Genomic DNA, 25133 nt, shown 5'->3' with positions numbered 1-25133 from the left:
GATGAGTATATTCGCTCTAGAAATGTCAATGCCTGTCTACCTTATCCATTAGGTGTCAAAACAGTAAAGGATTCTGAGGTAAAAAAAAAAATAGTCCAACAGTTCTACATTCTTTTTCAGGTGGTCTCACTCATTTGGGTTGGTGAAGGATTATCAGCTTCACTTATAGGCTCTGTAGATTTAAGAGCCTCTGTGTCTCTGGGGCTGCTGAGCAGTTCCACACTGTTGCAGTTGAGGGGGGAGCTGATGTCTGATGATCTGTCCCCATTTTTCTCAGGTGGAGGCTGCAGACCAGAAACGGGGAGAGGCAAATTCATCATGTTGTAGAACATGTTACCCAGCCGTCGGGACAACTAAAAAGAGAGCAAAACAACCTAATGAGTCAGATGAGATGACTTTTGGAAGACCAATGAGCTTATGGAGGGTAATCAGTCAAATATGTGTATTTTTTGTTTTACAATAGAGGTCAAAAGCTTATATACACTTTGTAAAATCAGCAAAATGTTAATTATTTGACCAAAATATAAGGGATCATACAAAATGCATGTTATTTTTTATGTAGTACTGACCTGAATAAGATAATTCACATAGAAGACATTTACATATAATTCACAAGAGAAAATAATAGTTGAATTTATAAACATGACCCTGTTCAAAAGTTTACATACGCTTGGTTCTTAACACTGTGTTGTTACCTGAATGATCCACATAGTTGTTCATGAGTCCCTTGTTTGTCCTAAACAGTTAAACCGCTGTTCTTCAGAAAAATCTTTTAGGTCCCACAAATTCTTTGGTTTTTCAGCATTTCTGTGTATTTGAACCCTTTCCAACAACGACTGTATGATTTTTGAGAACAGAAGGTTCAAACGCTCACTGATGCTTAAGAAAAAAACCCCGATGCATTGAGAGCCGGGGGGTGAAAACTTTTTGAATTTGAAGATCAGGGTAAATTTAACTTATTTTGTCTTCAGAGACACATGTAAGAATCTTCTGTAGCTTCTGAAGGGCAGTACTAAATGAAAAAATATGATATTTAGGCAAAATAATAAAAATATACACATCCTCATTCTGTTCAAAAGTTTACACCCCAGCTCTTAATGCATAGTTTTTCCTTCTGGAGCATCAGTGAACATTTAAACCTACTGTAATAGTTACATATGAGTCCCTCAGTTGTCCTCAGTGTGAAATAGTGGATCTCAAAATCATACAGTCATTTTTGGAAAGGGTCAGAATTTTTCTAAAGAACAGCGGGCAGTTAAACTGTTTAGGACAAACAAGGGACTCTTGAGCAACTATAACTAAACAAAAAAAATACATTTAGGTAACAACTCAGTATTAAGAATCAAGCGCATTAAGAATGGGGACATTTTTATAAATTCAACTTTTATTTTTTTCTTGTGGACTATATGTAAACGTCTTTATTGTGAAATATGTTATTCAGGTCAGTACTAAGTTAAAAATAACATGCATTTTGTATGATACCTCTTATTTTGGTGAAAAAATTAACATTTTGCAATTTCTGCAAGGTGTATGTAAATGTTTGACTTCAACTTTACATAAACAAAGTTTACCTAATTTTATTTAATATTTTAATATGAATTTTATTTTAACGTTTAACCTGAGATCCTTCCTTTTGAAAGATGGCGATTACCTGTGATCGTATCTTGAGTGCAGGCCCGAGTTTTAGCCCAAGTGTATCCAGAAGGTGGTCCTCTGTAAGAAGAGGTAACGTCTCTCCATCAATCATGTGGTCTTTGAATGTCTGCAATGGATGACACACAAAAGAATGAGACTTAAAGCTCTTTAATTATAAGTGCATTTTGTCATTTTTCTTTTTTATTACCTGTGCATACTCAGCGCAGCTTGGTATTTCACTGATGAAGTTGTAGACGTCATCAACTGACCACTTGCGGATATCTTCTAATGAAGACATCTCTTCTCCATTAAGAAACATATTAGGATGTCCTAGTTGTAAATAAAACCAAAAATTAATAGGTAACTCCGACTATAATGCATCATCTTTATATTTTTTGAAAGAAATGTATATGGGCTGACAAAACATGCCTAACAAACAGCTAAATATGAATAGTTGTTATTGTTAACTAAAACTAAAACTGTAAAACATGAGTTTTCATTAATTCAAATAAAGTATATAGTTTAAATACTAAAATTATTAAAAAAAAAACTAAATATGACCAAAGCACATAACAACATAACTAAAACTGAAAACTAAAAATATAATAAAGTCTAATTCAATACATTATTATTAAATATTATAGTAGTATCCTTAGTTTTTCTTGTAAGAGTGTATACGGCCATTTGTAAAATGTATGGGTCTGGCTTCTGGTCTCATCTGCCTCCACCTATTTTTAGCTGTACAGCTTGTTTTGCTGCTTGATATTGCAAATTGATGTCTTACCATATTATTTTAATGTATTATCTTAATTATGAACACACTGGTTTGTGATGCAAACTGTTTTAGTGTTTACTGCATTTTGTTATTTTTCTTGTTATTTCCCTATAGCAGCTAATGAACCATAAGGCTTACTTCCACTCTGAAGAATAAGGTGAATATAGATAATACTAAAACAACACAGTTAAACCCAACCACTGCATTTAAAATGGGAAACTAACAAACACACCAAGTGGTACAAGTCCATTTCCAGGCACGGGGAGCATGTAGGGCATCCCTGTCAGTGGTCCCGCAGTGGGAGATGGGTACAGAAACTTTTCTTGGAAAGCCGAGCAAGGGTTGGATATGTCTTTGTCGCTGGTGCTAGCATTGCAGTTGGTGACTTCTGCACATCCCTCCTGTCCACTAATACACGTCTTGCGGATCCCTGGCTCTCCTTCCTTAAAACCTTTCCTACTACATCCAGAAGACAGTTCTGTTTCTACTTTGGTTTGGTGTGGTTTGCTGCTGGTGGCCTCATTGCTCATTTCGCCTTTTCCTTCAACTTCCTTTTCTTCCCCTGAGGCAGCTCCTGGACTCTGCTCGATGTTCTTCTCTTCTGATTGGCCTTTGTTGAGAGTGATGTTACTGTCTGAGCTCTTATGGTTGGCGGTCCTTCTTCCGGTTCTGCGTCCTCGCTCCCTCTGCAATGTGCTGATTGGTGGGTAGGGGCTTGACATGAGGAGACTGTTAGCGTGCAGGTCTTCAAGGGCAGTGCGATGGACGAATACATCATGACCGTCTGGGAGTCGCTGGCGTCCTCTGAAAGCCATTGGATTGGGTTGCATGCCCTGGTACATCATGGGATTCTCCATCCCAATAAGACTCTTTTGATGGGCGTTCTCCAGTTCCTTTTGGTGCAGGATAGCATTCATCTCCATCCTCATAAAAAACAAAACAGTTTACAATTAGTCTTTTTAAAGCATTATGAGCCAAAAATCAAGGAAAACATTTCAGGATTTTTCTCCATATAGTGGACTTCAATGGGGATCAACGGGTTGATGATGATGATGATAAGCCTTTATTTGTCACATTTTAAACACTGTTAACAGTGGAATAAATAACAGTGGAGTGAAATTTGACCTCTCCGACCATACACAAACATCACATATCCGGGGAAGACAGGTCAGTCGAGAGGTAGCATAGGAAATAAGAAATAAGATACATTAGGGAAAGAAGAGGCGTAAAAAAAGCTCCTCCCAGACTGTCCTTCACTAGGACAGTGTGAGATCAGGGGGGAAAAAAGGCCCCAGCAACAAGCACATAAACAGCACATAGACATTACATTGCAACAGGGGAAGGGGGGCAGGGGATGAGGAAGTAGTCCAATGTAGGCAACAGCCATCCGGTCCTGCAGCTAGAGAGCGCTGGTCACAGACCCGCCTACCCACATCAGGGGGTAAAAAGCACACGGAGGCGTGGGATCTTAGGGAGGAATGATTGTCTATCTGTAACTGTGTATGTGTGTATGTGTAAGCCTGTTTAAGTCTGGAAGCCAGACTGCAGCAGGTGTCCTTGGAACGGGAATGAGGAAAGCAGAGCGTCTCGTTATCTTGTTCTCCGGGGGTTGAAGGCCCAAATTGCAGTTTCAGTTCAGCTTTAAAGGGTTCTACACAATCCCAGCGAGGGATAAGAGTCTTATCTAGCAAAATGATCTGTCATTTAAAAAAAAAAAATTTATATACTTTTTAACCACAAATGCTCATCTTTCACTAGCTCTGACGGTGTTTTAGTGCCACGTTAAAAATGTACGAAGATTACAAGATTAAAGTCGTAATATATAGAGAAGTCCTTCTAATGTTCCTTCACGTTTATATTGTGCTATAAGAGTAAAAACACATTGAAAATTTGTATTTCATGATAAAACTGACAGAATTTGAGTACCAGAGCACAAAGCTTATTGCTATTATTGGGTGGCTGGCGCACTACAAATAATCCTGATGAATGCAATAGACGTGAAATAAGAATACTGTTTCTGCGAGTATAATATTATAACTTTAATCACTATAATTTAATTCTCTAAATATTTCAAGTTTATCCAAAAATTTTTTACTTTATTCTCGTAATTTTAGATTTTTTTTTTTTATGTGGCACTAAACCGCAGTCACAGTGATGCACATCTTCACACGCTGCGTAATCACATTGAAAAAATCTGGCGTGTACTTCAGTTCAAAAAGATAGGGTAGGGCGAAAAACATTTAAAAACTTTTAAAATCATCTGACATTGTTTTACCTTTTTTTTGTAAAAGCTGTTCAAATTACTTTACACTTTCGCTTTGTAAACACTGTGTTAGTACTTCTACCTACATTATGCATGTGTGATTACATAATGCACAAGGTCGAGCTTGTGCAAGAAAATCATTTGTGGTTAAAAAGTATATACTTTTTTTTTTTGAAAATGACAGAAGCATCATTGAAGTCCATTTTATGGTGAAAAATCCTGGAATGTTCTCCTCAAAAACCTTAATTTCTTTTTTCGACTGACGAAAGAAAGACATGAACATCTTGGATGACATTGCGGTGAGTAAATTATCAGGAAATTTTTAATCTAGAAGTGAACTAATCCTTTAAGCTCCTGTTTAATATAGGTATAGCAAATGCACTGAAATTTACCTGGCTATGTTCTGTTTGTGAATTAACTCTTGTCGTCTAGCAACCGTCTCCATGGATTCCGTTGGAAGGAATCCGTAACCTGCAAAATGGACAAATTTGTAGGCCTAAAATTAGGTTGTTCTTCCTCACTGAGCTTCCTCTGTACTTCTCTACATTTAACCAGTATGTAATTTCATTCTAACCTGTGCCAGGGAATCCTCTGCCTGGAATAACATTGGAGTTTGGGGGCAGAGGTGGGCCAAGGTGGGCACCCATGTGCATTTGTCTAGCATCAGCTGAAACCATTTCAGTGGGTGGCACCAGTTCCCTGCAGATAAAGAGGATTTATTCATCATTAAAATCTAGCTCATGTAAAGCTCATGTAATGGGGTCATGCAAATTGAACCTAAAATGTGACCCTGGACCACAAAACCAGTCATAAGGGTCAATTTTTTAAATGTATACATAATCTGAAATCTGAGGATAGAAAAAATTGAGAAAATCGCCTTTAAAGTTGTCCAAATGTAGTTCTTAACAATGCATAATACTAATCAAAAATTACATTTTGATATATTTACGGTATGACATTTACAAAATATTTACAAAGTACTTATTATCCTAATGATTTTTGGCATTAAAGAAAAATCCATAATTCTGACCCATACAATGTATTGTTGCCTATTGCTACAAAAATATATCTGTGCTACAAATATCCATTAACAATTAAAAAATCATTCTCTTTTACTGTCTCGTTGTTTTGGAGTTCATTCTAACTGACCTCTCCATGAAGCGGGGATCAAACTGTGCAGGCACACCCTGCAGTCTCTGCTGCCCCTGAGCCAAGATCTGTGGAGCCATGGCCATCTGGTTCCTCATCATGAGCTCTTGCCTTTGCCGTAACTCTGCTTCACACACAGGGTAACAGATGAAGGTGTCAGCAGCCTAATAGTAGCTTTTTCTCAGCCATGGTTGTGATCAGCTTTGGTTAAAGTGTTCTATGAACTCTGGCACTTCCATGATGAACTCTCACCTCCAGCAGACATTCCGTTGACCAGTCTGTACCAGTGTTTCTCATCTAGAGCGCCTTGCTCTCCCAGCGCTGATATCTTCCTTAGCTGTTCACGTGGGGTCATGACACTGCCTCTTCCTGAGTTGAACAAACAGATGCATTGTCTTAAGTTTGCACACTGCACTGTATAGAAAATAAATCCAGTGGAAGACAATGAGAAGTGAAGCTCTTTGGTAATCTTTAAATTTCCGTATTTTGTGTTCAGCAGATAAATGAAATGCATATGGGTTGGAATCAACATGAGAGAATTATGACAGAGTTTACATTTTGGGGTGATCTATCTCTTCAAAGGAGAAATTCCTGATAATTTACTCACTCCCATGTCATCCAAGAAAAAATAAAATAATGATTTTTCTCCTTATAGTGGATTTTAATGGTGCCCAACTGGTTGAAAGTCCAAATTTCATTGCTGCTTCAAAAGGCTCTATATGTTCCCAGACAAGGAATAAGGGTCTTATCTAGCAAAACGATCAGTCGTTTTCTAAGAAAAAACAAGTTTATATACTTTTTAACCACAAATGCTCACCTTGCACTAGCTGGACCTTGTGCATTACATTATAACGCATACGTGACGTAAGCGGAAGTACTGTCCCAGTGTTTAGCGAACGTACAAAAAAGTCAAACGCCCTTTACAAAATAGGTAAAACAACAATGTCGGATGATTTTGAAGATTTTGTCGATTTTGACCCTACCTTTTTATCTGAAGTACACAGATGAAGAGCGAACTGTGCGTGACTTTTCCAACATGATTACACAATGCATGAAGACGCGCATGCGCATCGCAAAACTAGTGAAAGATGAGCATTTGTGGTTAAAAATTTTTTTTTTTCTTTTTTTTTTAAGAAAATGACCAATGGTTTGGATAGGTAAGACTCTTATTCCCCAGCTGGGATTGTGTAGAGCCCTATGAAGCTGCATTAAAATGGCAATTTGGACCTTAAACCCATTGATCCCCATTGAAGTCCACTATATGGAGAAAAATCCTGCAAAACTACATTTCTTTGTGACTGAAGAAATAAAGACATGAACATTTTGGCTGACATTCTGTAAACTTCTCCTTTAAGTAACTTACAACACAGTAATGGCGTTTTGTTTGAGAATGTTAAATAGTTGAATGTAATTCAGTGACTTACTCATGAAAAAAGACACTTTGTTCAATACTTTTACTATTTTAGAATAGTAGCCTATAGAAAGCTATGGTACAAATCATAGCATGCAGTAGTATGAGAAGTATGAGGTTCTGATTTTAGCAACTTGTTTGTTCGTAAATGATGCAGCATTTTAAATGAAATCGGTTTAGTTTAACTATTCACTCATAAAGACAATCACTTGTCACCACCTACTGGCGCAATTTGAGTATAAGCTGCAGATAAAGTCACCGAAATGGTAAAAAGCTTGGAACTTATGATGCACTTCCTGTTGAAAAAAATCACCATATGCTGGTTAGGTAGGTTTTGATGCTGGTTTAAGCTGATCCTTTGCTGGTTTATGCTGGTCCTTGACCAGCGCATGACCAGCTAAGGACCAGCATAAACCGAACCAGCATAGGCCTATGCTGTTTTTTTTTTTTTTTTTTTTTTTTTTTTTTTTTACCAGGGCTTGGCATGATGTACCTATTCACTGCCAATACTGCAACAGCAGTAAGACGAATTACATTGACACAAGACTAATAGCTAAGAGCTAATAGCCTTCTAAAGTATTTTCCTGACAGGTCAGTGAACAACACACATTTAAGATGCAACCAACATAATAAAAAACATTAAGAAAACTTAAACATCAATGTTTGAATAGATAGATGTCATACAATGGATTACCTGTTCACTCCTCCTGTGCTTTGTCTTCACTCACTCAAGTGTAAGATATTTCCGTATCTTCCGTATGTCACTCCTTTCCGTCTGATATTGAGAAACCATATACAGAGAGAGAGAAAATGATAGGCTGTAACCAGTTTGTCAACATCTGTGTTCCTCGGTAGTAGTAAAGATTTCCAGTTAAAACGATTATCTTGAAAAGTAGTAGTGTAACCAGTAGTTGGTATTTTGTAAGCAAACACTTAACGGCAAACAAAAAACAGGGCTAGGCCTATAACCATTAGGGAAATGTATATACTATATCATATTGGTAACAGGGTATTGTAATGTGATACTATGCACTTTATTTGTTCTCCAAACTGTCATGTAGGCCTATTAAAAAATAAATCTTGTAAACTGTCTATTTTTCCACCTGTAAAAATGTGCTTACTGAAATAATATAACAAGCCTATTTAAATCTACAGAGCTTTATTCCTGGATAAATTATCCTATATTCTGTTTAGGACAGCCTCTGTGCATATTACCCGTTATGAGGAGCCGTTCTAATCTGAGTCCTGTAATCCTCCTGTTAGTCCAGCAGTCTGCCTGCTACATCTGCTGACCTGCATGTGTGCGGTCCTGCTGTCAGCCAACCCCCAAACTACCTTCAGGGCCCCTATTCCCCCCTCAGATCCTATTAGCTAAGTCCTGACTATACAGCATTTTAAAGGGATGTGTTGGAGGTAATCCCAGAGTTTAGAGTTTTACCCTCAGCAAACCTTGCCTGTAAGCATACCGGACAATACACCCTAAGTGCTAAGCCTATTAGCCTCCATTAGCCCCAGAGATGTCCTAAAAACACCTTGGGATATAAATCTGGGATACAATCGGTTTATGTGGTAAATGTGGTGCAGGCAGGCACACCGTGTTAAATCTCTGCCTGATACACAACAAAGGAAGAGTCTGTGTAATATGGAATGATAGCCTATTTATTATTTGTATTCATTACTTACGATCATATTTATACACTACCAGTCACCAGTTTTTGAACAGTAAGATTTTTTCATGTATTTTTTTTTTTTAAAGAAGTCTATTAGATTCAAAGTAGAGCAGAAACAGTAAAAATTAGAAACATTTTTTACTATTTAAAAAAAACATTTGACTGGCAATGTATATAGAACTATTGTTTAAATAATATTAAATATTTAAAAAAATCAAATATAAAAATGCTAAATGTACCCATGGATATGTATATATTAAAGAAGTTACTTCAGATTATTAAAATGTTCTTAACGCTAAGAAAAAACATGGTCATTTCAAGAACCATTCACTGAATTTAAGTATGTATATATTTTTAAGTAATTATTAAAAATCCATATAAAAATGCAAAAATGTTTTTAAAAATATTATCCATATTCATTTGTTGTATTAGTTTTAATTTGTAGTAAAGTTTAAATTATATATATATATATATATATATATATATATATATATATATATATATATATATATATATATATATATATATATACCGTGAGTGAGAAAAATAGTTTGATCCGCTGCTGATTTTGTACATTTGCCCACTGACAAAAAAATTATCAGTCTATAATTTTAATGGTAGGTTTATTTGAACAGTGAGAGACAGAATAACAACAAAAAATCCAGAAAAACACATTAAAAAAGTTATAAATTGATTTGCATTTTAATGAGTGAAATGCAAAACATGACTTTGCACTTGGTGGCAAAACCCTTGTTGGCAATCACAGAGGTTAGATGTTTCTTGTAGTTGGCCACCAGGTTTGCACACATCTCAGGAAGGATTTTGTCCCACTCCTCTTTGCAGATCCTTTCCAAGTCATTAAGGTTTTGAGGCTGATGTTTGGCAACTCAAACCTTTAGCTCCCTCCATAGATTTTCTATATGATTAAGGTCTGGAGACTGGCTAGGCCACTCCAGGACCTTAATGTGCTTCTTCTTGAGCCACTCCTTTGTTGCCTTGGCCGTGTGTTCTGGGTCATTGTCATGCTGGAATATGGCCCCGTCCATCGTTCCTTTGTTGTGGTGCAGTTGTCCTGTCCCCCTAGCAGAAAAACACTCCCAAAGTATAATGTTTCCACCTCCATGTTTGACTGTGGGGATGGTGTTCTTGGGGTCATAGGCAGCATTCCTCCTCCTCCAAACACAGCGAGATGATGCCAAAAAGCTCAATTTCGGTCTCGTCTGACCACAACACTTTCACCCAGTTCTCCTCTGAATCATTCAGATTTTCACTGGCAAACTTCAGACAGGCCTGTACATGTGCTTTCTTGAGCAGGGGGTGCTTGCAGGTGCTGCAGGATTTCAGTGCTTCACGGCTTAGTGTGTACCAATTGTTTTCTTGGAGACTATGGTCCCAGCTGCCTTGATATCATTGACAAGATCCTCCCCTGTAGTTCTGGGCTGATTCCTTACTGTTTTCCTGATCATTGAAATGCCACGAGGTGAGATCTTGCATGTAGCCCCAGACCGAGGGAGATTGACAATTATTTTGTGTGTCTTTTATTTGTGAATAATCACACCAACTGTTGTCACCTTCTCACCAAGCTGCTTGGCGATGGTCTTGTAGCCCATTCCAGCCTTGTGTAGGTCTACAGTCTTGTCCCTGACATCCTTGGACAGCTTGGCTTTGGTCTTAGTCATGGTGGAGAGTTTGGAATCTGATTGATTGATTGCTTCTGTGGACAGGTGTCTTAGGAGCACTACCTTTCAGAAAGTGCTCCTAATCTCAGCTTGTTACCTGTATAAAAGACAACTGGGAGCCAGAAGTCTTGCTGATTGATAGGGAATCAAATACCCATTTCACTCATTAAAATGCAAATCAATTTATAACTTTTTTGAAATGTATTTTTCAGATTTTTTTTTCTGTTATTCTGTCTCTCACTGTTAAAATAAACCTACCATTAAAATTATAGACTGATCATTTCTTTGTCAGTGGGCAAACGTACAAAATCAGCAGGGGATCAAATCATTTCCCTCACTGTAATCAACCATTATTCAAAGTGATAGCAGATATTATAATATAAGTAGGCACATTAATATTATTATTAGGTATATTTCCAAAGCAAGCCGTTTTTGGCAAGTGTGTGACAAGTAGGCATGGGATGATAACCGGTTTCAAGGTTTACCGCGGTTTGAAAAAGTCACGGTTTCAAAACCGCAAACAAAAAAAGTTATACCGTTCCTATGATATGTGCATTTTCTGTCGTCAAAGTGAAAGTGCAGGACTCGCTACTAGGTTGTGTGTGTGCGTACCTGCAGCGAAAACAATGCAGCCCCTCCCCCAGCGGTTAGTGCTGGCAGGCGCGTGTCTGTGATTGTGAACGTGGTCCACAGTCAGTGAGACTCGGGTAATAAAAGCTCAGGATGGCCGAAGGAGGTGAACCCCCACAACACAGAGTGGGGAATAGCAGACTATATGTACTAACGTTACGTTTCTGTGATTGAACATTAGTACAACAATTAAGTTAAAGTGAAATCACGTCTTTGCTTTTAAGTCTTCTGCTACGTTAAAGGTGCAGTGTGTAGATTGTTGCGGCATCTAGTGGCGAAGTTGTGAATTGCAACAGTCCACCGCTAACCCCTCCCTTTACAGAACTACGGAAGCCAATACAGGATTAAAATCACGCCGTTTTTGACAGCAACGAATAGTGAGATTTCTTTTTAAACGTAATTTAAGGAATTACACTTACTTAATCATTCAATAAAACTATATTATTGTGAATATTACTGTTACTTGTTCATCATTGTGTCAGTGTTTTTTTTTTCGCAAGCTGATAATTCTAAATTAATAAAAACATAATGGTTCATTAAGGTCTTTATGCACCCCTGAAAACAGTTATTGCACCTCTGTCTAGAGATCATCTTAAATATTACACAGTGTACCTTTAACATCTTTTCAAAATCACAGCATTAAAAAAGAAAAAAGAAAAAAGAAAACACTCGCTGGCTCTCCTGTGTCTTTGAGTATTTTTTTATTTTTGGAACTTGGTCATATTTTTGCTTTGATTAGTGATTGCATTTTTTCCATTTAGAAGGATTTGTTTTTGAAGTGAAGTGACTGAAATTAAATTTAATTAAGAAGTTTCAATTATTGATTTTAATTATTTTGCCTGATGTTCCATGTTACAAAATGTTCTATATGTTTCCTAAAATAAAATATACTGTGTTCAGTTAAAAAAAAAAAAAAAAAAATGTTTTTGTTTTTTTTTACCCAGACATTTAAATATAACATTGTAGAGCAGTAATTACAATACCGTGATACCGTGAAACCGTGATATTTTTATCCAAGGTTATCATACCGTCAGAATCTTATACCGGCCCATGCCTAGTGACAAGTGATGCCATATCCAAGTCACAGACTTGAACTGGATGGATTTGCTTGTGGCTAATCTCATTAAAGGAATAAATTAAGGGAAAACTGCTGACGACTTAAATCAAGCTTTGCATTTGGGTAGGTCATAGTAGAGAAGATAATAATCATCTGGTCTAATGTACTTCCTTTGTACAGTAAAGGCACAAGATAATTCCAATGGTAGACATCCAAGTCTTGGATGGGTGCAAACGGAAGTGACACGGAAATGAACAGTATCAAGTACCTTAATCACGTCTTTTGTGGATAAAACAGTTAAACAGTGATTTTATAGTGGTTGGATGTTAAAATGCACATGCTATTACAATTCAGGGAAAGTTGCAATTGCAATGCACATAACACTGTTGCACACCACTGCAATGAATTATAACATGGTAAATGCAACCAAAATCATCAACCTTACATTACAAGTTATAATATACAGCAGAAACTAGCAAAACACCAAATAGCAGAAGGTAAACTGAAGCCATAAAGACTTAAAAAAGACGTTAGACTCACCTCTGAATGTCTGCCAGAGAACTGGGAATGTGTCCAAACTCTCAGGATCAGGATGGAAATATTAATACATTCATTCCAAACAAGCAAATGATTCCAAAATGAACATGAGAACTGAAGCTGCAGCAGGAAAGTCCACAACTCTCAGAACTCTTAGGTCTTTAGTCCTGCGGCAAAAGCCTCGGACAACAAGTGCCAGCTCCTTGTCTTAACTAAAAAAGACCTTTAATTACAGATTCATGTTATCTCTATTAGCTTGGCTTTATCTGCCTGCTTAAGCCCCCCCTTACCTGACATCACTATGATCTCTCGTCCAACTGCACACGGGACACTCTGCTGAAATGTAATTAAGAGCACTGCCTAAGCACAGTGGCTAAACCTCTTTCAACATTTACCTCAGTAATCCTCTGTTAGCACTTTAAGACCGAGGGTAAGACACCTAAATGCCCAGCTTCCTTTTCCATGGAAAACACAATGTCCGTTGAAATCAAGTGAAATGTACATGTGTCTCTTAAGTGTTTTTCTATGTGTGAAACTTATACAAATTATTCTCAGAGTCTTAATATAAGGTCTCATTGGGTGCCTGCCCTCCTGACTATGTTGTGGAGGATCATGTGCTCAGACTTGTTAATCTGACAGTTTGTGCTCACCACCCGCTTACAGCATCGTCTGCAGTTCCCAGACTTATATTTTTTAACACTGAGAGGATCAGGGAGAATTAGTACAGGGATAGGTGTGCGCACAATTGGGCGGCATATGAGCATTTTGCAGCAAAACAGATTCTTGGGGAGACGCAAACATGCAGAGATTGGCGGCAAGCACTCACCTCCCGCTGGGATAAGCTGACAGAGGGTTAATAAAGCTGTTTTGCTGATTATTATAAATGGCCCCACACACCACCTCCTGTGCTATGTAAGAAAGCTTTGTAAGAAATGAGTAAACAAATGCTTGTGAAGCCAAAGGAATCTCAAGTACTGATGAATGACATTTTCATATAGCATTTTATCAAATAGCATTTTAAACTTGAGGAGTATACAATATAGACTGCTACTAAGGACAACTGAGGGACTCATATGCAACTATTACAGAAGGTTCAAACGCTCACTGATGCTCCAGAGAACATTTTAATATTAGGGTAAATTTAACTTATTTTGTCTCCTGGGAAACAAGTTAGTAGCTTCTGAAGGGCAGTACTAAATGGAAAAAAAAATCTAGGCAAAATAAGTACACATCTTCATTCTGTTCAAAAGTTTACAACCCTGGCTCTTAATGCGTTGTTTTTCCTTCTGGGGCATCAGTGAGCGTTTGAACCTTCTGTAATAGTTGCATATAAGTCTCTCAGTTGTCCTCAGTGTGAAAAGATGGATCTCAAAATCATACAGTTATTGTTGGAAAGGATTCAAAATACACAAAAATGCTGAAAAACCAAAAGAGTTTTGCGACATGAAGGATTTTTCTGAAGAATAGCGGGCAGTTTAACTGTTCAGGACAAACAATGGACTCATAAACAACTATCTGTGGATCATTTAGGTAACAGCACAGTATTAAGAATCAAGTGTGTCTAAACTTTTGAACAGTGTCATTTTTATAAATTCAACTATTATTTTCTCTTGTGGACTATGTAAATATCTTTTTATGTGAATTCAGGTCAGTACTAAATAAAAAAATAACATGCGTTTTGTATGAGCCCTCTTTAAATGATCCCTCCATCTGTAAATTTTATGGACCTGGCTTTCAGTCTGATCCACATCCAGTTATTTTTAACTGTACAAAACAGCTCGTTTTGCAGCTTGATATTGTATATTAGTGTGTCTTACCATATTATTTTAATGTGTTATCTTAATTATGAACACACTAATTTGTAGTGCAAACAGTTTTACCGTTTACTGCAAGTTGTTATTCTTCTCATTATTTCCCTACAGCGGCCAATGAATCGGAAGTCTCACCCACAGACGTACTTCCACGTTAAAGAATAAGGCAGATAGTTATCGTCCTTGGTGTGAACAGGCCTTAAGTCTTTAACAGCATCAGCCGGATGATTTATAGTGTGGACTGCTATGAATCATAATTTGGCAAACTTAAATTAAATAACGAATGACACTTCACACAATATAAAGCAAACATGGTTGGACAAAAACTGCACAGGTATGGATTCATATCAGCCAAACAGAAAGAATCACGAATAAAGTGCTTAGACATCATGAGAGCAGAGTATTAAGACATTTAAACCACTAATTTAAGAATCTGTGCGGAGTAAGCTTTTTAAGACGGATTTCTGCCCGGCCTGTTTGTGCACTGTATTATAGAGTCACAGTGAGGCAAAGGGATAATGTGGGGTTTAACCCCAAAATCACTTGGTAAAGACTCTGTTTGCGAAGACTGAATTATGCCAGAGGATAAGAGACCTCTTCATGGAAACTGAACAGACACATGAATGTAAAACAATTCACAAATACATGTGAAATAGACCTAAAACCTCTGCCCCCTATGGTCCATGCCGTTATTAGGACACACAGACCTGCAGTATGAAGTTGTCTTTTTAGACCATAGACTGTAAAAAAAGATGGACAACGCGTTTCCGCTTCTTTCCACTATAGAAAAGTGAAGCCAAAACAGCTCAATATGGCCGCTACCATCTTGGGGGAAGTTACGTCATTTGGAGCCAGAGCATGCGCAGTAGAGGTTCGTTTGGAGCCAGAGCATGCGCAGTAGTGTCGTGAGGCGGAGCCGCGGTGTCAAAGTCCCACCCAAACTCCCGCAGACCCTATCGCATGATCACAATCATGACACCACACCCCGTTTTTATAGCATCAAATAACTACTTAAAAGCAAACTTATTAGAAAAACGAACACCTGAGCATGAATCAGCATTATAAGAACTACCTCACACGATGGAAATCACCTTTGGAAAAAAATTATTTGCCATGTAATTCGATTATTTAGTTTGGCTCACGTCCCATTAGATTACATGGAGAGGGCGGGGTTTCTGACCTATACTGCAGCCAGCCACCGGGGGGCGATCGAAAACTTTTGGCTTCACTTTTCAGGACACCTACGGCACGCTTGTTTTAGACTGATGTGCTGCGTCCCAATTCGCATACTATCCGTCCTAAATAGTATTCGAAAATAGAATTAGTATGTCCCAAATCGTAGTATGTTCAAAAAAGTATTCCAAAGATTCCCGGATGGTCTACTACATAACTTCAGAATTCGAAGTGCGGATCAATGCACACTCTAACGGCTAATATTGCCCACAACACATTGCGCGGTGAACGAGGATTCGATTAGAACTACAAACACGCATAAAAAGTGTTAAAAACTACAAACATGGAGGATATGCGCGACCAACGTACAGGTAGAGAAAGGGGTTTGAGTGATAAATAATCAGTGTGCAACCTGATAAAAAATATATTTTTTAAATGTTATCCTCGTTATATTTCATGTGCAGCAACATTATGAACTTTTATAATGATAGGTTTGGTCATTAACGTTTAATTATGCAAACGCGAGCAGAGTTCTCGGCATGAAAGACTCCTGAAAGAACGTGCCTTAAACGAAATGTAGATAATGTTAAGTTAACTGTGATGATTGACAGGGCAGTTTAAACAGTGACAGGATTCAGGTAACTAAGCAACAGAGCGTCCGTTAAAGAAGCAGTTATGACGAAGTAGTATGTCCCAAAGCTTGCCTACTATTTTGCTACATACTCAAAAGTATGTACTTTTTCTTCACAAAAAGAGTACATACTTTTAGGGCGTAGTATAAGTAGGCGAATTGGGACGCAGCAATGGATATCATGGGTCTTCTTCTTTATTTTCTTTTCGTTTTATGGCGGATTGCAATCATGACATATCAGGTGCATACCGCCACCTACTGTATCGGAGTATGTAGCATGAATTATACCTTTTCACTTTATACAGAGAAAAAAAAAGTAATAGATAATATATCTATATAATAAAAAAATAATAACATACGTGATTAAATAATAATTCCTTTATCCTAAATCCTATAATATACCCCTGTATCCTTCAGATATTCCACAACAACATCCTGTACATCTTTAACCCCTTTTCCTGTTGTTCCCAAAATACCCTCAAGGTTCCATTTTCTTCCTGTCTGGTTAATCTTTTGCTTTAATCTACTCCTCTCTTCCCTATACTTCCCACAGTGCAGCAGTATATGTTCTACATCTTCTGTAACTTTACATTCCATACATTCATTTGATTTACTTTTACCTAATAAAAACAATGTTTTATTTAACCCAGTGTGGTCAAATCTCAGCCTGGTTAAAACTGACTCCTTCTATTCCTTCCATTCACACCCTGTGCATTGATAGATTTCTACTATAATATTTCCTTCCACTCTTATCTGTGTCGCATCTCTCTTGCCATTTCTTCATCATTTCTTTTTTAATTATAGTCTTAGCTTCTCCTTTACCAAAAGGAATATTTATAGTATCGCTCATCCTGGTTGATTTCTTTGCTATTTTGTCTGCCTTTTCATTTCCTTTAACATTTACATGAGCCGGTACCCAGCAGAATCTCACATCTATCTGTAGGCTCCACAATCTAAATAGATTTTGATGGATTTCTAGCATTAGGTCTTCTCTGCTAGACTTCATATTTTGAATACTGTAAATAGCTGCTAAAGAGTCCACACAAAATACCACTCTATCTGGTTTTACTTCCTCCACCCACTGTAACCCTACAATAATCGCCATCATCTCTGCCGTATAAACTGACAACTGATCAGGTAGTCTTTTCCCAATACTTACATTCAGTGTTGGTATATATATTCCTATGCCTACTCTATTTTCTTCATCTTTGGATCCATCAGTATAAATATCTAGATAACTGTAAAATTTATTTTTATTGTATTGACTTGCCATATATCCTTTCTCACTCTCTTCCCATTTATTCTTTAGTTCCATTATATTTAAATCTACATTAGTTTTTGGAAACAACCAAACAGGGATATTACTAATAGGAGTAGGATTGTTAAAACAGATACTGTCTACTCTATATTCCTCTGATTTCGCCTTTATTACCCATCCAAAGCCATTACCTTGAAAAGAGTTATACTCCCAACATTCTTTAATAACACTATTGGTGGGGTTTTTATCACCTCATCCACGTAAACGACACCAGTATGTAAGCATGAGTTTATCTCTTCTTAAATCTAATGGCATTTCTCCTAACTCTACCTGAATTGCCTTAGTTGGTGTTGATCTCATCGTACCAGAACAAATCCTCAAAGCTATTAATAACTCTATCCATTTTCATTAAATGTGTTTTAGCTGCTGCTCCATAAACAAAACATCCGTAATCTATTGTTGATCTCATTAGAGCCCTATACACATACATTAATGATTGTTTATCTGCTCCCCAATCTTTTCCAGCTAATGCTCTCATTAAGTTTATAACTTTCCTACATTTTGATTCCACCTTTTCCGTATGTACTTTCCATGTTCCCTTTTGATCTAACCACATACCTAAATATTTAAAACAATCTACCGTTTCCATATTTTGACCATATAACTTTAAGTTCTGTTCGTATATCCCTTTCTTCCTGGTAAATAACATATGACAAGATTTACTTGGAGAAATCTTAAAGCTCCAATTATATGACCATTGTTCTACTTTTCTTACTGCTTCCTTGATTATACTCATCACACCTATGGGATCTCGTCCTCTTACCCAGATGGCCCCATCATCTGCATACAAAGCTGACCCAACAACTCTTCTATCCAAGTTCATAAAAATATCCTTAATCATAACATTAAATAATACTGGGCTTATGACGCTCCCTTGTGGAATTCCATTAATAATTTCAAATTCCTCAAATACTTCTAATCCCACTTTAACTCTAAATCTTTCTGATAAAAAAATCTAAGACCCAATTATAAAACCTACCTCTTATTCCAATCTTATTTAGTTTAATTAATAATCCCTCTCTCCACATAGAGTCGTAAGCCTTTTCAATATCAAAAAATACAATATTCATTAATTGTTTCATTTTAAATGTTTTCTCTATCTCATTACTTACTTTCACAACAGCATCCATTGTAGAGCGTCCTTTTCTGAACCCACTTTGGTATGGTGCATATATACCTCTATATTCAAGGAAATAATTCAGTCTTCTGACTAAGATCTTCTCCATCCACTTGCATAGATGTGATGTTAGGGCAATGGGTCTGTAGTTGCCAGCATTATTAGAATCTTTTCCAGATTTTTTAAGAGGCAATATTAATGCTCTCTTCCAACTTTTTTGCCATTTTCCCTTCTTCCCATATCTTATTAAATAAATATAATATTATCTCTAAAATTTTTTCTGGTAATTTCTGAAACATGACTTAACTTAATTGATCTTCTCCTGTAGCAGTACTTCTGACATCATTTAATACTATCATTAATTCATTCATATTAATTACTTCATCCATGGTACTCATCACAATATTTTTTTTTTAAAAGTACATCCCTATTTTCATTTGAAAAAATTTCTTTATTTTGTCTGTGAATATCATCTAAATGGTCTCCACTATGCACACTAGCAAACTTCTTTCCTAATAAATTTGCCTTTTCCTTATCTGTTATTGCCATTATTCCTGCATCCTCTAATACTGGTATTTTATTATACACTTTATTCCCACTCATTTTCTTCAGCATTGACCAAATCTCTCCTATTTGAACTTCTTTACCAATAGTTGAACAGTAATTCCTCCATGCATTTCGTTTACTATTCTTACTTTCTCGCCGAGCTTGAGCCTTTTTCCTCTGATAATTAATTAAATTTCTTGGTTCAAGTTATTTCTTAATATTCTCAAAGCATTATTTCGTTCTTTTATCAATTCTGTACATTTATCATTCCACCAAGGAACTGTTTTCCTTTTTCCACCGACTGTTTTAATTGGTATACTATTTAAAGCTGCATTTAAAATTAATTGTGTAACTTCAGATGTACATTCCTCAATATCACCCTCCATTAAAATTAAACTTGCTGATTCACAACATGTTTTTTTTTTTATTTTTCCCAGTCAGCTTTTGTAAAATCCCATTTCTTATGCCTAGGCCTTTCTTGGATATCTATTTCAACATTCATAGAACAAATTATTGGAAAGTGATCACTCCCAATACTTGTACTGTCTTTAATATTCCACTCACAAGAATTTTCCAGATTGTTAGAAACTAAGGTAAGATCAATACAAGACATTGTGTTAGAACGTATGTCAATTCTTGTGCCATTTCCATTATTAAGGCAAACTAACTGCCTAACATCCATCAATTCTTCCACTACTTCCCCATTATTATCTGTATGCTTACTTCCCCAAAGGCTATTGTGTGCATTGAAGTCTCCGCACCATATTTCTTTCCTATTTCCATTTGTTCTATTTATGTTCTCTAAAACATCTAGGCTTAAATTTTTACAAGGATTATAAAAGTTGATAACTACCAGGTTTCCATCTGATTTATATACTTCAATCATTACACATTCTATTTCTACTGAAATTGCTATTCTTTTAAAAGATATCCCATCCCTTACAAATGTTGCACAACCTCCACCTTGTTTTCCATCTCTATCAAATCTGACAGACTCAAATTCAGGTATAATAAAATCAAGATGAGGTTGAAGCCAAGTTTCTTGAATGCAAATAATATCAGGTTGAACTTTAGATTCTGCTACAAACTTTTTAAATTCTTGACCATTTGCAATCAAGCTTCTAGCATTCCATTGTAAAATGTGAAATATCCATCACAAGATTAAGTAATATTCTGAGATCCTCCATCATTATTAGTACTCAACATGCTATGTATATCTTCAGCTTTTACATCTTTAATGCCTAGAAACTCTTCTGCAGCTTCCACCTATCATGGGTCAGTTTCGAAGTATCCACTTTATTTACCCCGTAAGAGTGGGCGTGGACATTTATAAATTGTATGGTCTTCCGGTCTCATCTGCGTCTAGCTAATTAGCTCGTTTTGCTGCTTGCTATTGCAAATTGGTGTGTCTTAACATGTTATTTCAATGTATTATATTAATTATGAACACACTGGTTTGTAGTGCAAACAGTTTTACCGTTTACGGCTCGTTGTTTTTCTTCTAGTTATTTTCCCGATGAACCGGAAGTCTCGCTTACTTCCGCGTTGAAGAATAAAATGGATTATTTTCAAAATTATTTATGCGGTAAAAAACACGGGCACTGAAAATCAAGACATCTCAAAAACATGTTTTGGAAAACATTTATCGGGTAAAAACTTTTATTTTATGCTGTCTATTTTATTTGTTTGTATTCAAACTAAGTTTGGCTGGATTTGGGTCGTTCAACAGTGTGACTTTTTTGTATGGATTTATTAAGTTGATGGGCATGTTTTCAATTTCTGAACTAAAATTATTTTTACTTCTATAAAATATGCAATGAAGCAAATATATCTCTTAAAGATTAATTCTTATAAATATTTTACATTTAAATATTTAGTTGTCTAAAATTAAATAATAGGCCTATTTATTCATATTTTTCACTTGGTAATATTTGAAAATCTTTCCACCAAAATCAAATGTGTGGTGACCAACATGCAGGGAACTATTTTGACTATCAAACTTTTAGAAACAACATCTACTGACAACCTCCAACCTTCACTGACCGCCAACAAAGACACCAGTAGAGCCTGCATTCTCTCAGTTTCACCTGAACAGATATAAGCACCAAGCAGAGCAGCAGTTTTAGTCAAATCCATTTGTTACATTATTACATAAATCACTGAACTGTGAAGGACCTTCAAACCTCACTTACCTGTTCTGACCTGTGCCTTAGGTAAGATGTTGATGCTAGAGTTGGATATATAAGCCATGATGTATTTTTTGAATGAATTATGGCAGTAAGCCCCACCATGATCTCTTTGTTGGGGAAGGTTGAGGCTCTTCACATCTGTTCAAACAGGGGGCTTTTGACACACAAAGGTCATTCAAACACACCTTCTGTGGCTAATCATTCTTCTAATACACTTATAAGAGAAATTGACATGCAACTGTAGTCCTAAAAACTGGTTATATGAATTTTATAACGTCCAGTAGGACCATGTGACCAGTATATTACACACAAAACACAAATTCTTACCTAATACGGTTTTACAAAACACCTATAAAACTAAAATATTTAACTCTTTATGATCTTAACATAATTAACACTGGAGAATGAACAAATAAATGATGTCTAGTTATAATAAAACTCACCAAATATGTTAAAACATTATTATTTTATTTAATGCAATAAACATGCATTACATAAGTTCATTTTGCATGTTGTGTAACATAAAACCTTTTTTGGCATGCATCCAGAAAGTTTTCTACAACGTTTCATGCCCTACCTTTGAATCCAACTAAATATTACAAATAGGAATTTGTAGGTTTATAGACAAATATATATATATATATCAAGGGTTATATTACACCCATAATTTTTATTAAAATAAGAACAATTCATAAATCAATCAAAAACTGAACAATGTTTGATGCTATTTGTGCAATTAGATATAGATAAATATTTTTTTTTTCAAATCTAACTCTATGTTTTGCCACATTGATTAGGTAGAATAGTCAAGACTGAGGGCCCACAACCAGACCAGTAAAAGCAACACTGAAGCAATTTTTTTGTACTTAATAACTAGACAGAAAATAAAGAAAAAAGGAGAACTAGTCTGTTAAAACATTATTTAATAGGTTATTAGCAATGGAAACACTCAACATCTGTTGGTAAGTTTAATAGGATGCTATGTACAACCCCTGGCAAAAAATATGGAATCACCACACTTAGACGTTGTTCAACCATTTTTTTTTTTTTACTTCATAACAAATAAACAAATCACAGAACTTACACCAAATTTTAGAAACAATTTCCATCTTAGACCCAACTTCTTTTGCCACACTCCATGATGGATTTCCATCTTGAAGGAATTTTATAATCCTTTCCATCATTTCAACTGACAGCTTTCTTGTTGGACATGTTTCCTTGCAATTAGCCAAGTTCAACAGCTTGTTAACGTCTCTTTTAACTGCTGGCTAATTAGCATTTTAGATATGTTTAGATATTTATTTCAGAAATACAAATTACAACATGATTCCATATTTTTTTCCTCAACATTGAATGATTCCATAATTTTTTCCCCTACTTGATATGGAAAATAGTTTTCCATTTCACATATACACAATGTTGAATTAATAAACAAAAATAGTTTTGTGTCATATCTGTGATTTGTTTATTTGCAATGAAGTAAACAAAATGAGTGAACAACATCTAAGTGTGGTGATTCCATACTTTTTGCCAGGGGTTGTAATTAAAACAGAATATCAGCAGTTTGTATTTCTAAATCAAACCACTAGATGTCACTCTATTCATGATATTGACGCATTAGTTGACCGTTGCTGTTAAATAACAAAATCTGATTGTAATCAAGCATGGTAAATGCCTTACTCTTTCCTCACAAGTGTAGATATTGGGTTTACAGTAGTCAACATTTGAAGTGGATCAAAAAAGTTGATCAAAGTTGTTCTAAGTCAAGAATGGGGTTTGTTTAATTTTAGGACAACTTTGATGAACGGGTGTTGATCCACTTCAAATGTTGACTACTACTGTATATTGAGTCTGCCGTTACCTACATAACCTCTTGTTATTCTGAGGCTATAGCCTATTCCTCTACGTTACTTTTGACTTTGTTTAAAAAAAATGTGTAAAACGATTTTGATTATTGTTTAAATGTTAAATGACTGAACAGTCGTTTGTTTTCATTAGTTCTTTCTAATGCAGGTTTTGTGTCCTGAACTGAGAATGTGCGTCCTTCACTGTCACCCGTGAGCACGTGCCCTCTCTTTGATTAGTGTTTTTATCACAAAGTGTACATGTACCATGCAAAACATACAGCGATACTTGAGGACATGCTTATGTAAACTTATGTAAATCCAGATCTGTTGCATAAAGGTCTTATTTTTTCATGTTTGGTGGCAGATAGCCTATTTCATGTTTAGGCTAGGCCTATTAATGATTTACGACAGAAATGTTAAACGACAGAATAATAGGCTAATGCAAACTACTCGACTTTTTGTCAGATTTCCCCGATTTGAATATATAGACATATCTGGATTGAGTTTATTTATCTAATATAACAGAATGCGACGGGAGGAAACCTTAATGGAGCCATTTTCGATGTCAGCCACAGGCTACGATTAAGAGTGAATTTATGCATAAAAATAAGATAGGCTACTTTAGATTACTTTCAATAAATCCTAGTTTTTTAAAAACTGTTATTTGTAAAACATTATTGTGTAAAATGTAGCTATTGTTTAAGAACTGTCAGAGAATTGGACAGTAAGATATTTATTTTTTTTAAAAAAAGAAGCCTCTTCTCTGCCAAGCCTGCATTTATTTGATCCAATGTACAGCAAAAACAGTAACATTTCAAAATATGTTGACTATTTAAAATAACTGTTTTCTATCTGAATATTAAAATGTAGGCTACTTTATTCCTGTGATCAAAGCAAAATTTTCATCATTACTCAAGTCGTCAGCATCACACGATCCTTTCAGAAATCATTCTAATAGATTTGTTGTTCAAGAAAAATCTGTTTGTATTATTATTATTATTATTATCAATATTTAAAACAGTTGAGTACAATGTTTTCAGGATTCTTTAAGATCCAAAGATCAGCATTTATCTGAAATAAAAAGCTGTTGTAACATTATAAACTACACAATTTTTTTGGAAAATAAATTATACAAATGAATACGTTTATTTAGCAAGGATGCTTTAAATTAATCAAATGTAATGCTAAAGACAATTCTAATGTTATAAAAGATTTCTATTTTAAATAAATGCTGTTCTTCTAAACTTTCTATAACAATTTTTTGAGCAACAAATCAGAATATTAGAGTGATTTATTTAGGATCGTGTGAAAGTACAGCTTTGAAATCACATTTTATAATATATTCGAACAGAAAACAGTAAAAATATTTCAAAATGTTACTGTTTTTGCTGTACTTAGGATCAAATAAATGCAGGCTTGGTGAGCAGAAGAGACTTCTCAAAAAAAAAAAAAAAAAAAAAAATTCCAAAAACTTTGGGTTGGTAGTGTAAATAGGGAAATATGTACCTTATTAAATTTACTGTTTTGATCAAAACACAAAACCTTTTATCAATCAAATAATTGGTGATGATTATACAAAGCGAATGCAAAGAGCATCAAATATCTGACATAATCAAGACAGTTTTTGTAAGAACAAATGAAAAAAGACAGCATTTTACAATTTGAATATTTATTCAAAATCATCCCTGCTGAATA

At 35.7% G+C, this 25133-nt stretch overlaps 1 protein-coding gene across 2 annotated transcripts; it reads right to left on the bottom strand.

The window, feature by feature from the left end:
- Positions 1-6: 6 nt before the first annotated feature.
- Positions 7-13123, bottom strand: samd7 (sterile alpha motif domain containing 7). 2 transcript variants are annotated; one of them, XM_073849673.1, is made up of 10 exons: positions 12810-13123; positions 7928-8008; positions 6075-6191; positions 5823-5949; positions 5248-5372; positions 5066-5144; positions 2643-3334; positions 1844-1965; positions 1652-1762; positions 7-353 (listed from the first exon to the last, which is right to left on the bottom strand). In XM_073849673.1, exons 3-10 carry the CDS (start codon positions 6175-6177, stop codon positions 117-119), a joined length of 1596 nt encoding a protein of 531 aa, XP_073705774.1. In that variant the 5' UTR covers positions 6178-6191; positions 7928-8008; positions 12810-13123; the 3' UTR covers positions 7-116. The 2 variants fall into 2 exon arrangements, with proteins under 2 accessions (XP_073705774.1, XP_073705775.1); XM_073849674.1 differs by having other exon boundaries at positions 5823-5946.
- Between the last annotated feature and the right edge of the window lie 12010 nt (positions 13124-25133).

Source organism: Garra rufa, chromosome 10, assembly GCF_049309525.1.
Source record: "Garra rufa chromosome 10, GarRuf1.0, whole genome shotgun sequence".
In the NCBI taxonomy this organism is placed as follows: domain Eukaryota; kingdom Metazoa; phylum Chordata; class Actinopteri; order Cypriniformes; family Cyprinidae; genus Garra; species Garra rufa.
This window is presented reverse-complemented; position numbering and strand designations above follow the sequence as displayed.

Bases quoted from the DNA above. Each gene is read 5' to 3' on its own strand.
- samd7 (XM_073849673.1), bottom strand. From the start codon at position 6,177: ATGACCCCACGTGAACAGCTAAGGAAGATATCAGCGCTGGGAGAGCAA. The intron at 1,763-1,843 runs GTAATAAAAAAG...CATCCATTGCAG, and splicing joins GCTGCGCTGAGTATGCACAG to ACATTCAAAGACCACATGAT. The intron at 354-1,651 runs GTAATCGCCATC...CTCTCTTTTTAG, and splicing joins CACTCAAGATACGATCACAG to TTGTCCCGACGGCTGGGTAA.